Source organism: Misgurnus anguillicaudatus, chromosome 13 (assembly GCF_027580225.2).
Source record: "Misgurnus anguillicaudatus chromosome 13, ASM2758022v2, whole genome shotgun sequence".
NCBI classification, from domain to species: Eukaryota; Metazoa; Chordata; class Actinopteri; order Cypriniformes; family Cobitidae; genus Misgurnus; species Misgurnus anguillicaudatus.
The window spans coordinates 28819373-28838710 of NC_073349.2; the positions used below are offsets into that span (position 1 = coordinate 28819373).

General features: G+C 37.4%; 1 protein-coding gene across 10 annotated transcripts in view; it reads left to right on the forward strand.

The window, feature by feature from the left end:
• Window positions 1–19338, forward strand: part of map7b (microtubule-associated protein 7b) — a 44419-nt gene that overhangs the window by 15138 nt on the left and 9943 nt on the right. For 3 of the 10 annotated variants that reach the window (XM_055188279.2, XM_055188276.2, XM_055188281.2), the window contains exons 2-11: window positions 3767–3889; window positions 3965–4039; window positions 7327–7490; window positions 7634–7748; window positions 8128–8226; window positions 9691–9801; window positions 9971–10072; window positions 13102–13218; window positions 14778–14956; window positions 15234–15376. In XM_055188279.2, the coding sequence (XP_055044254.2) occupies window positions 3767–3889; window positions 3965–4039; window positions 7327–7490; window positions 7634–7748; window positions 8128–8226; window positions 9691–9801; window positions 9971–10072; window positions 13102–13218; window positions 14778–14956; window positions 15234–15376 (1228 nt within the window). The remainder of the gene's footprint in view (window positions 1–3766; window positions 3890–3964; window positions 4040–7326; window positions 7491–7633; window positions 7749–8127; window positions 8227–9690; window positions 9802–9970; window positions 10073–13101; window positions 13219–14777; window positions 14957–15233; window positions 15377–19338) is intronic. The other 7 variants (XM_055188278.2, XM_055188282.2, XM_055188284.2 and 4 more) reach the window with 7 other exon arrangements.

Consider the following 19338-nt stretch of genomic DNA (forward strand, 5'->3'; position numbering starts at 1 on the left):
CCTCAGATGTTCACTGCCACTCGCTGTGTAAATGTTGTGTAGCTGCTCTAACAGATGAATTGATAAGACTTGTTTATGTTGCATTTGGTTTTGGTACAGTATACATACTGGTCCCTTTAATGTGGTTGTTATGTCACTAAATACTGACACAGTCCAACATTCACAATGAAGGAAGATTAGTAAGCTAATCATGCTGAGAGTTCAGACCAAAGGTTCATGGTCGGTGTGGGAGCTTGTATTACTGTATGTGATGTGCTTAAATAGAAACCTGAATGTTTTCCGCGGCGCTTGGTTGAATATGTGTGTGGCAAATCATTTAATTTAAAGCAATCACTGTTTTTTGCTGCTTTCTTGTGCAATTAACAATAAGCTTTAAAGAATAGTTCATTCAGAAAGAAAATAAAGACATCTTGTATGATTTTCTTTTTCCTTTTAAACATAAAATTTATGTTAGACTGAATGTTTACATTAACAATGTTTTCTAAAATTACACCATATTTGAGATTTAAGATTATCGTAACTATGTCAGCATGTGAATTTTTATTGGTCTCCTATAACAATAAGACAAAATTACCCATCCCTGTGCAAAAGTACCTGCATTTATCTGGTAGCGGGTATTAATTTCACACTTTGGTTAGATCTGGCATTTGTTACCTCGGCAGGAAGTACATTTTTGAGTTTTGAGTATTTGTACCCTTGAGCTTTTGGATAAATGCGACACGCCAAATGCGGCTTCAGTAACAAAATACAATAAAGAAAAATCAGGTATTCACACAAACACACCCTACGGGTGTCAAGTTGAAGGCACAGTCACAATCGCTGGAGGTTTGTTTAGATGGTACACACATCAAATGGCTTTAGATGAAACAAATGTGGCTTTCAAGTTTTAACAGGTTTTACAAGTTTAAGGGTGGCAAAGATTCATTAATTTGCCATGTAGGAATTGTAATTCAAAGTGAAATATGTGATTATACTCATCTCTAGGATGTTATTACTTGTGCTTTCTAATTTGCGGTCATGTATATTTCTGGGTCTTCCTTACCATCAAATAAGCTGTGAAATGCACACATGTAGACACATTTCAGGCTTTACATTCTCTCAGGGATTCATAAATGTGTATGTTGGTTTAATAAGTCTCAGCAGAGGACTAATACATCTAGGTTAGATTGCATTACTGTAGTGAAAAGCTTTCTCTCCATCACCATCACCAGCAGGGTGGATTATTGTAATGGCCTCCTCACTGGCCTTCCCAAAAAGACCATTAGACAGCTCCAGCTCATTCAGAACGCTGCTGCCAGGATTCTGAGCAGAACCAGAAAATATGAACATATCACACCAGTCCTCAGGTCTCTACACTGGCTACCAGTTACATTTAGGATTGATTTTAAAGTATTATTAATGGTATATAAATCACTCATTGGACTAGGACCTCAATACATTGCTGATATGCTCATTGAATACAAACCTATCAGATCACTCAGATCATTAGGATCACATCAGCTAGAAATACCAAGGGTTCACTCAAAGCAAGGAGAGTCAGCTTTTAGCTATTATGCCAGTCGCAGCTGGAACCAGCTTCCAGAAGAGATCAGATGTGCTCCAACAGTAGCCACATTCAAATCCAGACTCAAAACACATCTGTTTAGCTATGCATTTACTGAATGAGCACTATGCTGCGTCCGAACTGATTGCACTATATTATATATGCACTATTTTAATTATTTTCTATTTCTCTTGTTTTTATTCTTATTTTTAACTGTTTTATACTTTTATTCCTGTTTTATTCTTTTCACACATTTAAACAGTTTTTATTAAAATCACATTTATTTTCTTTTAATTGATATTTCAAATTCATGTATCTTTGATTTTTGTTTTCTCATTTCTATGTAAAGCACTTTGAATGACCTTTGTGTATGAAATGTGCTATACAAATAAACTTTGCCTTGCCTTGCCTTGCCTCTGTGTGTGTCTGTTCTCTGTTGGCCTTGTAGAAACTGCAGAATTGAATGAAATCTGAAACATAAAAGACCCTCATCCTTATCAAATCAAGTAATCATTTCATAAATTGCTCTCTGTAGACGTTGCCCATTGTTTGTTCTCAGAAAGGTGATATCACGAGTCTTTGGCATCTGTTCAAATAGGTCAGACAGAGTTTGTTCATGGGACATACAGTATTTAGAGCAACATTATCCTGGAAATGTTAGTGGGAATTTAGAGCAAGTAATGGCTGTTTCAGTTCCATTTTCATTATAAAAGCACAAGAAATTGGACAGACAGATGGAAGATATTGCAATCTTTGCCACAATGGCTTGTTCAAAAACACAAGACAATTTAGTGTAATTTGGAGAAATATATTATGTATATATTTTGTTTCTGACCTTAGTCATGGGTGACTTTTGCTAAAATGGTCTTTGGGACATTAAATTGGTCTTTGCTGGGATTATTTTTACATTTACATGTTTTTACATTTTTATCTTTTCCTTTTATGTCTAGACGGACCATCTGCCCATAGCATGTTTATTTCCCTCCTCCCTTACAGCAGAATTATGGGTAGTGATCTTTAAAGTGTTTGTGGAGCCATAATTAAACACAGCAGTTGATTTACTTAATAGTAGTGGAAATAAATTCCACCAGTCCTGATTGTATGGCGTAGGTGAAGAGTTGGCTGATGAGCTAGTTATAAATATGCATTGATTGAGTGTTATTTTTCTTTTATCACATGAAAACCCTCTACTTTCTCTTTTTAATGTTAGCATACATGCAGTCTTCGGTTGTTCAAAGCAACTATACAGTAAACTTCTGACACACCACAATGAAAGACCCTCTCTCCTCAATCCATTGGACAATGGAAAAAACACAAATTAGGGTTCGGTGCAAAACCATTTTAAAAAAGGGGCCTGCCACTGCCGTAAATGCGTTCTGTGTGATTGGCCCCTTAGATTGTAACTCATCTGCAGTAGTATTATTTGGTATATTATTTTAAAGACAGCTTACTCATCACCCTGCAATTATTGAGTTTTTAAACTGATACTGTGTTATTGATCGTGTGTGTGGTGATGATTCACAGAGCAGGATGCTGGTTGGTTTACAAGCAAGAATCAATAGCATAATTTAGCCAGTTTACTGATATGTGTCATTGATTGATTCTGTATCCATGACTGATCACAGGTTGATGGTTTGTTTATGAGCCTCATGTTCATACGCAGTTTTGTGTCATAGTCTGATCAGAGTAACACTGCAAACACATTTTCTGTTTGCACAATACTCTCGTCAGCTGACATCTTTTATTCGTTTACTTAAGAATTCTTAAGCCTATTCAGCATCTGTTTTTGAATTGTTTACCGTACGTGGTAATTTCAGGCAGGTCAAAAATTATTGTCAGTCAGTTTAAAAAAATGTGTCCATGTGTATGAGGGGAAAGATCACAGAACCTCATTTAAGTTATCTTCAAGTAGAAAAGCACCACTCTGTACAAATGGCAGTAAAATTAAATGTTAAAATCTTGGTGCATTCAACTTACTTACCATTATAGAATGACTTGAGCTTTTGTTTCAGACCTACTTAATAATAAATTACAGTGCTTTCTATAAGCAATCCCTACATTTAAACTGCAATGCAAATCTGCAGCAGAAAAAACAATCCAAGGATCTTAAGTACAGTAGCTATTACTATTATAAATATTACTATATATTACTATAGTTTTTTGTGAAGCTACATTGTTATAATAATCCTGTTTTTCTCTGTCTTCTCTTTTTCTTTGATTCAGGCTCTGACTACCACCTCAGAGCAGATGACAAGTCATCATGGAGTCGACCCGAGTCATCCGCCTCGGGACAGAACACCTACACCGTTCGCAGTCCTACAGAGATAAACACTGCTACCAGACCAGGTCAGACGCACACAATAACCACTCAAAGCTATTTAAGGTATACTGTGAAAGCTCATGTTTTGTGTATGTGTACAGAGCCTCTGATGGTGAAAAATGAAGAAAGACAGAAACTTGCCCGTGAGCGACGCGAGGAGCTGGACAAACAGAATGGTATTACACATATTTTATTGATGCAATTTAACATATAATTCAGTCAAACAGTATATACAGTGTTTTATTTTGCGCATGACATACAGGATAAAATATAGTGGAGCTTTTCAAGTTCAGTCCCCACGTACCGACAGGGGGCATGTGCACATGTTTGCTAACGCTGAAATGAGATGGACAGTGGACAGATGCCTTTTTTTGTGTCCCCAGTTCCCAACAACTTAATATAAGGACTACAAAACAGTAAATTATAATGCATTATGACATTGCTTCACCCTTTTTTTAGCATTATGTGAGATGAAAATTATGCATTATACTAGCTTAATTTTTTTCTCCGGCTGTATGTGTTTTGCGCAGGTGCCGCACACACATGCATGATCTTGCTTATTCAACAATCGTTAAGTTGTATCGATTAAATTCGTATCAACAATTAATCGAAGATCGATTAATTGTTAACATTCCTAATATTGTTGATTTTGCGCTGTGTTCCCGATCGTGTAATCGCGAAAACTGAAGGGACTGATAAAATGACCATTAATAGTGAACATTAAACTAGTGATGTTTCTTTTTTACCTTTTTTATACACAGAGCTCAAATTAATAGCATTTTTCTGTTATTTTCAGGATATATACTATCAGTCGATAGTGCGAAAAAATACTTTTATCGACCGTTACCGATTATTGACCGATACATCGGTGCATCTCTATTATTAACATTTTATTTTGGGTGATTTCTTTACCTGTTCAGTCAGTGTTTGTATTCACAGTTCACATGTCTAAATGGAGTTTTACATCTTCTGGTGGGTTGTTGTTGTTTGTAAATTACGTTAATTTGTGTCCGAATGTTTTTTTAGCACTTGACTTCTGACCTCTAGAGAACTTTAGAGAAAAAACACCTTTATCATGTAAAATGCAGGGTTATTCTGGGTTGTTTTTCTTTTGCTGTCAGTGTCTAAACATTTTATTCTCTTCACAACCGCATGCACAACTTGATGTGCAGGTTGCTGTGGCGAGGTGTAGTTGTTATGTAAACTGTTGGCGAAAGGTTTACCATGACACCTAGATTTGTGTAAAGGGGTTACTGACCAAGACCAACAGTCCAGAGCAAGATTGGACGATGAATTTTGCTTGTTTTAGTTTGTTGCAGTGCTTCATTTTACTATTTACAGACTGTTATGAAACAGTTAGTTTCGGCACTTGGACAGTATGGAGTTGCATTTTTTCATTTTACAAATACTTTCAGTGGCGGAGTGGCCATCGGGAGAGTCGGGACGTTTCCCGGTGGGCTGGTAGTGTTTTGAGGCTGCAAGGGTCGGTCTGATAATTGTTATACATTGCGAGTTATAGCAACCCTGTCTGGCGGCTTGATGTGCGGCCGCTTCCCGCTGGTCAAACTGTGCAGCCTCTTTGATCAACATAAAAGTGCTCAACCTGTTCGACAGGTCCAACCATGTTTAGGATTTTTTTAAATATAGGGGGATCATTAAACGGTGCTCCCCAAATGACATAGCCTGTCGGCCTTTGATGTAAAAAGCCGCGCCGCCGAATGCCTGTTTATTGGAGTTCATATGCGGTCGGATCGATCCATCAAGCAGATAGACTATTTGATAGTAAGTGTGGATTAAGGATGTTTAAGGGTGTTTTCACATATACACTGTTTAGGTCGGCTCAAATGATGTGTCGCTCCGAGTACGGTGCGTTTGGGTCAGTGTAAACATAACAGCCGCACTCGGGTGCGCACTAAACGGCCGCTCCGAGACCGCTCTAAACAGGTGGTCTCGGAGCGGCTGTTGCCGAACTCTGGGGCAACCCACCTGTGGTGTGAACACTGCTGGACCTCGGGCCGAACCAAATACAGGAAGTTCTCTACATGTTTGAGCCACTGGGGTTCCGTTGTGACGTGAGCCGGGTGTTATATTGTGGGTTAACAACAAACAAGCCAATCCTGGTCCGTTGCATAGAGATTCGCTGTCTCCTTTACGTTTGAGCTGATGATTTTATAAATGCATAGCTGTCCTCCACACACAAATAGTGACATTACGGGCTTTTTGGCAAACGGCTCCGTGAGAAAGGTTTTAATAGAACAGCTACGCAATTTCGCGTTAAAGCAAAGAAACTTCACAAAGACGTGCATCGTTTATCTCCACATCTTGATAGCTGCGCTCTCCCTGTCAGGCTGGTTGTCGTGGAAACGTGGGGGTGGTCATGAGACGGTAAGAGCTGTCAGAGACCAATGACAGCGCTGACCGTTGTCACATGGTGTACGGTGCGGCATTTCAAGTAAAGTAAAAAATATATATATATGTGAACACGGACCGCACTAACTGAAAAATGATACAATGTATTTTGGTGCGCTCCGAGGCCGCACCACGGTGCGCACCAACATATGTGAAAACAACCTCAAATCTCTAGCTTGGTGGTCATTACTTGAATGGATCAAATCAGCACATTTGCAAATGTTTGTCTCCATATGGCTATATAATAAATAAAAATAAGAAGGGTAACTTTGCAGTATCACATTATATATTTCCTACTATGTGATTTTCATATTACATATAACAGCATAATGAAATTAATAAAAAGACAAGGAAGTAGGATTGGCATGTAAATTGTATTATTTTTACCGGAAAAACAGCAATATTACTGAAATAATCTCTGAGGTAATGCGCCAAACACGTTAAAATAAATAAGCAATAGCAGTGGAAAAAAACATTATTATCTCTCAAAACTTTATATGACAAAAATGATATTTAAAGGAAAAATTCTTACAGTTTTTCAAAGATGTAAAGAAAGTATTCCATATTACTCCCGTTTATGAGCACGTTCATCTCTGGTCTCGCTCTGTTATGTAATAGCTGATTGACAGGTATGCATCTCCGTCTTTCAAACAGGTATCATTTTGTATAGTTACTCAGTTAGGAAAATTATCCATGATTTGATGATTTTATTATTATTATGAATTTGTTTTTTTTGCAGATTGATTACGATTTACTACAAATACAAGACCTTTTTTTTTTGCCACGGAGGGCCGGTGGTATACAAAATTTCCCGGTAGATTTTTTTGGTCCCACTCCGCCCGGAATACTTTTATTCAAAGTGTCTTACAGTAAATTCAAGGTCCTATACATTTTTATTAATTATTGTTCCCTGGAAATCAAACCAATGGCCTAAACTTTCTTACAATGACGTGTTTGGTCCATGTGTCCTTTCTTATTTACATGCTTTCCACTGAACTGTGCTGTGGTCATATATGCTGATGACCAATCTTATAATGCTGTTGTTTGTGTAAAGCTGTACGAGGATCCAAGTGGCAGGAGCGAGAGGAGAGAGCTCGGCAGTTTTACGAAAAACAGCTAGAGGAGCGCAAGAAAAGGCTGGAGGAGCAGCGGATCAGAGAGGAAAGGAGGCGCGCTGCTGTGGAGGAGAAACGGCGGCAGAAACTGGAAGAGGAGAAAGTGAGTTTACCAGAAACATTTCCCCTACATTAAATATCCTAAATATCTAGGATTAAATATCCAGGTAAAGACAGACATCTCACATGTGCTTTAGATTAACTAGTGCACAAAGAATATAAAATGGTGTTGTGTGTATGTTTAAGGCACGATATGAAGCTGTTATCAGGAGGACCAATGAGAGGAGTCAGAGAGTCAGGCCGAAATCAAACCGCTGGAGCTGGGGAGGAACACTTTCTGTTAGCACCTCACACAACAGTGGTAAACATGCACACAAGCACGCATATACACAACCTGGCACAAAATGTTCACAAAATTAATTTTACTCGTATACAACAAATTTCAATATTTAGATGTGCTGCACACGCTACTTCATGTCATCTTGCATGTACAACTTGCATGCTTCTGTGTGTGATTATTGTGATGTGTTTGAGTTGTGTAAGTGTGTTTGCATGAGTATATATGATGGGTGGTGTTGTGAATGTTAGTTTAATGTGTTTTTGCAGTGCAGCATCTCTGTTTATGTTTGCTGAATCATCCACAGGCTCATTTCGCCTTCTTTTTCTGTTCTCCATCAATTCCTCTGTATCTCCTGCTCTCCCTCCCTTCCCCTGGGTCTCTCTCGCTTTTTCTCTCTCAGGTTTTGATGACTCTGGTCTCTTGCCATTGGATTTAGCTGGGCTGGAACACTATCAGGGTGTTTTATACACAAAGCATCGAGAGCAGTTTTGCTCTAAATGTGAATATGACGCTCAATGCAGACTAGCAGTAGCATTAGCTAGAGCTCGTAGCATCACTCCATAGTCTGTACTGTACGTAAGTGCTTAATGAATAGTATGGTAGATACGATTTTGTAGTACTTGTATAGAGAATCAAGCCCATGTTTTATTTTAAACTGACCCTCCGAATTTAAAACTTAGGACCACTACACGTGTAGTTCATTAATGGACGTTAATGTTATGAGCATTGTGTGTTGCGTTGAACATTTGCATAGTAAAACCAAACTCTTATTTGAAAAGAGCAAAAACCTGTTTTGCATGATATGGCCCCTTTAAAATCTGATAAAGTAGATATTGGTGATATTAGATCACATAAAGTTCTGACATAATAGATGTCGTCATTGTATCTGTCTGTTCTGGGACACAGATGTAAGGTCGATGGTGAGCATTAGGGATTGGTCAATTTTCTTAAAAAAAATCCAGATAATTTACTCACCACCATGTCATCCAAAATGTTGATGTCTTTCTTTGTTCAGTCGAGAAGAAATTATGCTTTTTGAGGAAAACATTCCATGATTTTAATGGACTTTAATGGACCCCAACACTTAACAGTTTTAATGCAGTTTAAAATTGCAGCTTTAAAGGTCTCTAAACGATCCCAAACGAGGCATAAGGGTCTTATCTAGCAAAACGAGTGGCATTTTTAGCAATAAAAATATGCACTTTTAAACCACAACTTCTCGTCTTCCTCTGGTCGTGTGACGAGCTAGCACGACCTCGCATTATTGCGTAATGACATCGAAAGGTCACTTGCACATTTGCGGACCATTTTAAACAATAAACGGACATTTTTGGTATCATTCCACATACAACAACGTTGGAACGATCCTCTTTCTCCACACTTGTAAACACTGGGGCTTAGTTTTGCATACGTCATCCATGACCTTTTGACGTGAAGACGTATTGGGTGGGGTCGCGCTGGCGCGTCGCGCGACCGGAGAGGGATGGGAGGTTGGGGTTTAAAAGTAAATATATTTTATTGTTCTTGTCAAAAATGCCAATCGTTTCGCTAGATAAGACCCTTGTGCCTCGTTTGGGATTGTTTGGAGTCCTTTGGAGCTGCAATTTTGAACTGCATTGGGACTGTTGAGTGTTGGGGTCCATTAAAGTCCATTAAAATGAGAAAAATCCTGAAATGTTTTCTTCAAAAAACATAATTTCTTCTCCACTGAACAAAGAAAGACATCAACATTTTGGATGACATGGCAGTGAGTAAATTACCTGGATTTTTTTTAAAGAAAATGCACTAATCCTTTAAGCAGATAAAGGTGTCGTCATGTGTTAGTCTTTAGCATTAGCTGTAGCTAACTTAAAATTATCAGCACCCACTTTCTCCCTTTATTCCTGCTCTCTATCACTTTTCTTTGGTTGTGCTGTCTGCTATTATCACACCAGAGTTAAATGATGTGTCTGTGTGTTTATAGATGCTGAGAGAAGGTCAGTGTCCACCATGAATCTGTCCAAACACACAGATCCGGTCATTTCCAAACGCCTTTCCGCTTCTTCAGCAACACTGCTGAATTCACCAGATAGAGGTAAATGCAAACCAGTTGCTACCAGTTTATATGTGAAGTTCGCTGTATATATTGTTTCATGAATTAAATGAGAATTTTCATTTTAAATCAACTCAACATTTAAGTTACTTCACTCATTGTGATGTGTTTTTTGTATTAATATGTGTACGTGTTGTATTGTTGGTCCAAGCCTTACAGAAGCAGACGTCCATGTCATCCTCTTGCTTACTTAAAAAAACACTGTCTAAATCTCACATCTCCAGAGAGAAGATTCCTCAGGAAAGATCAGCAGGTGGACTTTTTGAGAAATTATGGGAAACTTTCTTAAAGGAATAGTCTACTCATTTTCAATATTAAAATATGTTATTACCTTAACTAAGAATTGTTGATAAATCCCTCTATCATCTGTGTGTGTGCACGTAAGCGCTGGAGCGCGCTGCGACGCTTCGATAGCATTTAGCTTAGCCCCATTCATTCAATGGTACCATTTAGAGATAAAGTTAGAAGTGACCAAACACATCAACGTTTTTCCTATTTAAAACGAGTAGTTATACGAGCAAGTTTGGTGGTACAAAATAAAACGTAGCGCTTTTCTAAGCGGATTTAAAAGAGGAACTATATTTTATGGCGTAATAGCACTTTTGCGAGTACTTTGACTCACCTGAAAAGTCCGCTCCCCTTCTCACTCTCATAATGGGAGAGGGAGGGTGTTACTGCGCCGAGTCGAAGTACTCCCAAAAGTGCTATTACGCTATAAAATGTAGCTCCTCTTTTAAATCCGCTTAGAAAAGCGCTACGTTTTATTTTGTACCACCAAACTTGCTTGTATAACTACTCGTCTTAAATAGGAAAAACGTTGATGTGTTTGGTCACTTCTAACTTTATCTCTAAATGGTACCATTGAATGAATGGGGCTAAGCTAAATGCTATCGAAGCGTCGCAGCGCGCTCCAGCCCTTACGTGCACGCACACAGATGATAGAGGGATGTATCAACAATTCTTAGTTAAGGTAATAACATATTTTAATATTGAAAATGAGTAGACTATTCCTTTAACATATGCTACACAGGGCTTCAGACTCCAGACAGAGAAATATTAGAATCAGCATTTAGCATCAGATGTGAAACTTTTGAAACCAGTGAATCTACTAGCATTATTTAATAACAACTGAAGATATTGAATAAGAGATGAGGTAGCTGTACGCTCAATGAACTTCAAACAGCTCTTCAGAGTCTTGAGCCCTGACAACTCGATTATATATTTTCTTCCAGCATTTAAAGTATGGCATGTTAATGTCGGTTTTACTGCTGCATGTGTTTTAAATGTTTTTTGATTTTGCATAAGTGGGAAATCTTTATTTTTACTGGATGTGCATTATTGCATGCATAAAAAGGGGTGTGCTGCTATCTGATGTTAATAAAAAACATATTGTTTGTATTGCTTGCATGTTTTGGTAATCCTACAGCAGGTGATGGTGATTTGTTAAAGACAACATGAAACCAAATTTCCTGGAATTTCCTTAAAGATAGTTATTTCAAATGTGTGGGGAACATTAAAGGAATAGTCTACTCATTTTCAATATTAAAATATGTTATTACCTTAACTAAGAATTGTTGATACATCCCTCTATCATTTGTGTGCGTGCACGTAAGCGCTGGAGCGCGCTGCGCCACTTCGATAGCATTTAGCTTAGCCCCATTCATTCAATGGTACCATTTAGAGATAAAGTTAGAAGTGACCAAACACATCAACGTTTTTCCTATTTAAGACGAGTAGTTATACGAGCAAGTTTGGTGGTACAAAATAAAATGTAGCGCTTAAGCGGATTTAAAAGAGGAACTATATTTTATGGCGTAATAGCACTTTTGGGAGTACTTCGACTCGCCTGAAAAGTCCGCTCCCCTTCTCACTCTCATAATGGGAGAGGGAGGGTGTTACTGCGCCGAGTCGAAGTACTCCCAAAAGTGCTATTACGCCATAAAATATAGTTCCTCTTTTGGATCCGCTTAGTGCGCGCACACAGATGGTAGAGGGATGTGTCAACGGTTCTTGGTTCAGGTAGTGACATATTTTGGTGTTGAAAATGAGTAGACTATTCCTTTGAATTATAACCAAAAAAATGTATGCATATGCACAAATTTGTGTGTGAAATGTGCGTACGGACGTTTTCACAAACAAATCCTGATTCAACAAAAACTTTCATACTAAAATTTCTTCTAAATGTTTGAAAAAACGTATACCATACTTAAGCAGTAATCACACATGCTATAATCAAATACTATAATTATAACGTATATAATATATGAATGATATATATGATTGTATTTTAAATTATATTATTATTATTATACACACATATAAAGATGATGTGGTTAATGACAATCCTTCACGCTGCATGCTTCCTCACTTTTTTTTATGAAAGTGTCTGTTTGATGCCAAAATGTAAATGTAATATAAATGTAATAAGAAGTCCAAAAGTCAATCACTTCATCTAGGCCTGCCATCCGTTTTATTTTAGATACAGATGGTGAAGTATCATAAGTCTTCGTTATCGCATATCATATACTTATTTTTACCAATACATGTCATGCCGGAGGTCACACATTACATCTGTGGCCGGTTGCATAAACATGACAATAAGACTGAGTCTTAAGAATGACTCAGACTAACTAGCAATTAGTTAGGGCTAATCAGTCTTATTATTTCGATTTAAATTAGACCAATCTACCTTTCTATGTAACATACTTAAAACAGGTATGATCAGTCTTGAAGAAGAAAATTCTAAGACTAGTGTAAGAACGAGTTTAAGATTAAATTCGTGTGCGTATGCACGTGTTGTGAACTAGGCTGAAATTTTGTATGAGAAGTTCAAATATGCGTATAAACACATACCCAACCCAGTATTCTTTGCTAAAAAGTTGGATGTGTCACATTAGGATTATATAGATTAAATATTCACTGCCTTGTAACTTCAGTTTCATGTTGTCTAACTATGCTGGGAACTAACCCTCTTTTAATTAATGATACAAAATGTTACAAATTTTGATATAAAGCATGATTCAAATGCTTTTTTCACAATGTGCATTCTTGCAAAGCAGCTTTACAAAAAAAAAACATAACATAACTTGTTATCATTATTAATACGCTCATTACAACTAAAGGGATGAATGCATGTGATGTTACTAAGAGTGATTGATCTGTTGCAGGTGTTGCATGTTCATGCTTCTTCTGCAGTTATGTTCATTTGTGTCACTGAATGACCAAATATTTCATTCAAAAGGCATTGATAAATTATATATAAAAGATTGTGTGTTTGTTCAGGTTTGCGTCGCATGCCTCTGACTCAATGGGAGAATATGATGGTCAGTCGACTACAGACACCAACACACTCATACCTGGCCAGGAGTCGCAGCGCCATGTCTTTAACTGGTGATGCAGGTATCACATGACAAACAATCCAATAATTCATGCTTTTAGTGAAATGTTTTGCTTTACAAATATGTTATTATGCACCTAAACATTTACAAATGACTAAATGTAAAAGATGCCTCTGACATTTAGAAAAAGAGAGCAGGTATTGAAGATTGTGAATGTTTTGCTAAACTGTATAAGCTGCTTTTGGCAAGGCCCCCGTCCTAAAACAAAACGCCTCTTTCAGAAAGAGCTCTCTGAAACCACGGTTACGGCTTTGCCGGGTTACTTGCCTACTTAATCCTAAATTCATGTGTTTTGTACGTGTAGGTTTGCATGCAAATGGGGCTAAAGCTTAGCTCTGAAAATGGCTTGTGTGTTTGTTTTTGACTGTGGGTTTTTCCTGTTATTAGTTGTTGGTTATTCTAATTAGATTAAATGCTTTTTACAAAAGGCAACTAATTCATCACTGACAATCCTGCACTTATATCAGGCATGTTTAAAATTAAATTATAGTGTACATTTATGACTGCATTCTTAACGGATATGCTATAGTATATACTGCGTACTAGTTAAAATAGTATATAAAACAATGCATGCAACAATGGATATTGTTGTCAAATAACCTTAGTATTTTGCATGTTTAATGCAGTAGTGTCCGATTATTATCTCTTACATAAAAAAAATATTTCTGATTCATTTATCACACTTTAAGTTCAACTTGAGTGCATGCCATAATGAGATAAATTTCACACAGTATAATTGTGAGATAATTCATATTTTAGGTTATTCATGTATACAATTAGTGATGCACCGATGTATCGGCCGCTGATATTTATCGGCCGATATTTGATAATTTTGAAACCATATCGGCAATAGCACGAGAAAGGCCGATACCGATTGTTTATTAATTAACTGCATAAAGAAATCCATTATATGTAAAAAATGTGTTAATGTTGTTAATAAAATAAATGCTGAATAGCAAAAACCACCTTTGAAGGTTGTCATGCTGTCTTATTATATTTGTTTTAGCTTAATTTGTGCCTCTCTTATTATGTTGGTCAGTTGAATGTTAATTAGATCCAATCCATGTTCAGTAAAAATTATTTGATGCAGAAATAAAGTAGCTAATATATAATATGTATAATATGGTATACAAGTGTTTAATATCGGCATCGGTATCGACCAGAAGTTGGCTGTTTAAATCGGTATCGGCCCAAAAAATCCTATCGGTGCATCCCTATATACAATTCATGCAGAAACTGTGTGCATACAATACAATTTATGCATACAATACAGGGATAGTATGAGTAATGCGGTAGTTTGACATTTTAATCATTACTTTCATAAGCATCTTCTCACGTCAGTGATGTTCAATGTTGCCTAATTTCTTTCTAGTTCTTTGTAGACACTAATACACACATTCTTTCTTTTCTCTTTCCAATTTTTTCTGTTTCTCATTCACCCTTTCCTAACCACTCTCTTTTCCATGCCTCCCATCTACCTTATCACTCCTTTTTTCATATTGTATCATTTTTATTTATCAATACTTTCTGATTGGTTGGTTAAACTTGACTGGTGTACAGTGACCCCCATTTGTCCTCGCTCAGCCTCCTGTCACCCAATGAGCTCAACGTCCTTTAAGTCCCTCCAATCACGCAGCGCAGAGCGACCAATGAGAGCAAGCCTTAATTTCGAGAAACCAATTAGAGCAAACCTCGCTTCAGACACCTGCAATCGCAGAAAGACCACTCATAATATCCCGGTAAGCAAAAGTGAAGAATCTGTGTTTTTGTGAATGTTTGCCTGTATCTTGTATGTTTGTGTGATGTTCACTGTGTTTGTTGGTTTGTTTTGCTGTCTGATACAGTATGAGAGAAGTCTTGGGCTTTACAGTGATATATCTATCATTGTGGATTTTGGCATTATATTATAGCAGTAGTTTTCTGTTTGCAGCACCTTTGGAGAAATGTACTGAAAAAACTATTTTAATAGTTAATAAATATTTGTCACTCATGATGGTATTTTCTGTCTATATGCAGATTGACCGGAAGGATAAGGACTATGTCAGAAAGTCATGGAGTAATTTGTCATATCCCACTTCCACTCTGAGCCTGTTCACGCCTAAAAGAGCTCCTTCACCCGCTGGACAGTGCAGAAGAGTCACCAATCCATCTCCAAACAGGTACAGATGAAGAGTTTGGTTCCAAAATGCAATAAATCCATTCTGAATAATTTTGGGAAAAACGTGTTTTGTGTTTACCAAGAAAGTGACAAGATGAAAACCACTATTTTCTGTTACTAACTTTCGCTTAGCATCTTTAGGTTATAATAATGTTACAAAATCAAATCTATAATTTGAGAGTTATTAGATTTATTATAAAAACTGATTATTTTTTCCGCATGCAATAAATCCATGACGGGTTTTTTCCAAATGCTATAAATCTTTTTAATCAATATATAAATTTGTGCATTCATCTTTGCCATGTTATTTATTTAGTTGACTAGTGGTATACACTGATAAAAAAAAACCATTAATGGCATTAATCAAAACACTTACTTTGTCATATTAAGAACACTGTCATTGCTGCTGTCATCTTTGGTCCCGTACGGTCCGTGTACGTTTTGATAGTTTGTTTTTTCGTTTAAACCAAAAAACGAAACAACGAGAAACCACATGTTTTTCGTTTGTCGCTTCAAACAAAAAAACAAAAACCGGCAAAAAGAGAGCCGTTCTTCCGCTTTTGGTTTCTGAATCCAAAAACGAAAAATGACTAAACCAAATTCAAATAACAGTCCGATTTTGGTTTTTGGAAATTCCTTTTTTCATTTCTCCGTTTGAAGATCTACATTAAAAGAAAGACAGGTTGGTCACGTGACCCGGAAGTTATATTAAATACAGCATATCAAAATAATAGCCAAGGTTTTAATTAGAACGGTCATAATGCAGCAATAACGTTACACCAGAGCAACGTCAGAAGAAAAAAAATCAACAAATAAATAGGCCCACACAAACCTGGACCGAAAGAAACATGTTAGCAACAGTCCATTACAGTGATTTAATATCGTGCCCATCCACGTACACATCGTCACGCCCAACGAGCGCATTGTTTGGTTCAATACAGTACTAAGAACTTGTTGTGTGTGCAGAGTTGTTGCTGTTGGCGCTGTATTATGTAGTTAGATTGATATTTGGTGTTGTTTCCACTGTGTGGACCGGGCTGTTGCCCCTTTCTACCAGCAGGTGGCAGTGTTTGGACGACTGACTGTGTTGTGCCTTTGGTAGCTGTTTTGAATCAGGTTTGCTGGTGCAGATGTATTTGTTGATGTTCATTTCATTTTTTTGTGTTGTTTGCAGCCTGGTTGTCGTCATCGTCTGCATGCCCTTCTGTTTTAGCCTGATTCTAACACTATCATCTCCCTGCTGAAAAAAAAACTGCATAGACCAGCATAATTCCCATGCTGGTATGTTGCTGGTTTGGCTGGTGGTCTCCAGCTAACATCGGAGGTGTCCTAATGTGGGCCATTTGGTCGGGGCAATGATTTGCCAGTGTGCTGTGTACTGTGTGAGTCTTTCTTTTCTGTGCACATTCCAGTGTGTATAACATGCAACACTCCCATTGTGTCACGCAAGTGTAGATAATCCATACAGGTTTTAAACATTTGTTCAACATATATGGCACAGACATGCTTTCAGGGACATTGCATGTGCAATCTATGGTTGCAGAACATTTACAGTTAAGCCCTAAAGTTAGAACATTTTACAAGGTCCTAAAAAGAAAGTCCAAAAACATAATTGCATTACTAAAAACAAGCTGTCCATGCTGAGTAAAGCAGCAATAATTGCAACAAAACGTTTCCAGTAACTTTTGAGCAATCCTGCTTATTGGCTTGGATGAATATTTGCCCATTGCTCTGTACAGAACAGCTTTAGCACCAATATTGGTGGGTTTCCTCACATGAGCTGTTTGCTTCCTCATCCTTCCCCAACATTTCAATAATTTTAAGGTCAGAACTTTTGACTTGGCATTTCCAAAACATTCACTTTATTCTTCTTTAAAGTAGGTGGGTAGATTTATTTTGTCACAATGTAACATGTTATATAATATAAAGTATTAATTGAGTTTGTAACTTGCTTTTGCTATAGCAGACAATATACATAATATAGAATCAATTATAATAAACAGAAATAAATTATAATCAGTGGGGGAGTGCTAAGGATGAACTAGAGTTTACCAGTCCGATTACACTGGGGGGTGGGGGCTGCTCTATAGTCTGGCAGCAGAAACTTCTATTGTTTCCAGAAGGCAGCAGGGTGAACAGGTTGTTGGGCAGGTACTGTCCTTTAGTATCCTTTGGGGTCTGCGTAAAATTAACCATGGTTTTACTAGAAGTAAAACAGTAGTGAAAAAAAGTAGTAAAAAAACAGTTAAATCATAGTTAGTGTAGTAAACTCATGGTTTTGATTATAGTAATCAATACACCAAAAAAAAATAAACATATAGTTGATTTTTGTAAGGCACCGCACCCCACAACATCACTGATGCTCGGGAGATGGTACCAATGATCTTCTGAGCAGTTTTAATTTCCCTGAGTAGAGTAGGAGGGGTGAGAATATGGGGGGGGGGGGGGGGGGTGTTGTATAGACAATGATGTGAAGTTGAAAACGGGGGTGTATCATCACCAACCTCTTCTGCATGGTTTGCTGTCTTCTCTGGTCCTGTAGACCAGTGGTTCTCAATGTTATTCCTGGATCCCACTGCTCTGCACATTTTGTATGTCTCCCTTATTTAACACACATGATTCAAATCATAAACTCATTAGCAGAGATCTCCATGAACTGTATATAGAAGCAATTATACTAAACAGAATTATAAGCCTTGGGACTTCACGGTGGATGTTCTGCGGCCATGTATTGCACATGCAATGTCTTTGAAAGCATGTGCTATTATGTTGAATAAATGTTTGGGACCTTTGTGGCTTGTCTTCACTTGCGTGGCGCAATGGGAGTGTTGTGTGTTGTGCACACTGGAGTGTGTGTGGAGAAGGGGGATTCACACAGTGTGTGGCACGCTGGTGGGTCGTTGTTTTGACTGGATGGCCTACATTGGGACATTTCTGATTTCCACATACCAGCATGGAGATGATAGCAGTGAATCAGGTTAAAACAGAAGGGCATGCAGACGGTGATGATAACTAGGTTGCAAATAATATAAAAAAATGAAATGAACATCAATTAATACATCTGTATCAGTAATCTTGATTTAAAACAGTTGCCAAAGGCACAATACAGTCAGTCGTTTAAATACTGCCACCTGCTGGTAGAAAGAGGTAACAGTTTGGTCCATACGGTGGAAACAACATTAAATATTAATTTAATTACATAATATAGCGCTAACAGTAACAACTCTGCACACACAATAAGTTCTTAGTACTGTATTGAACCAAACAATGCGCTCATTAAACGTGACGATGTGTACGTGGATAGGCACGATATTAAATAAACTGTTGCTAACATATTTCTTTCGGTCCAGGTTTATATAAGCCTATTTATTTATTGATTTTTTTTCTTCTAACGTTACTCTGGTGTAACGTTAGTGCTGAATTATGACCGTTCTAATTAAAACCTTGGCTATTATTTTGATAGGCTGTATTTGATATAACTTCCGGGTCACGTGACCAACCTGTCTTTCTTTTAATGTAGATCTTCAAACGGAGAAATGAAAAAAGGAACCTCCAAAAACCAAAATCGGACTGTTATTTGAATTTGGTTTAGTCGTTTTTCGTTTTTGGATTCAGAAACAAAAAACGGAAGAACGGCTCTCTTTTACCGGTTCTTGTTTTTTTTGTTTGAAACAACAAACGAAAAACATGTGGTTTCTCGTTATTTCGTTTTTTGGTTTAAACGAAAAAACAAACTATCAAAACGTACACGGACCCCGTACACACTGCATATTAATTCGGTTGTCACTTCACCTTTTAATGCTTAATCCTGTTCTGTGCACACACACTTCAGTAATTTACGGGACTCGCAACCGCATTCTACAAACGAATGAACTCCCGCAAAAGGCAGGTAGTTACAACCGCATTTACAGAAACTCTGCTTAATGTGTACACAACCGAACTGAACAACTAGTAGTTAATCAC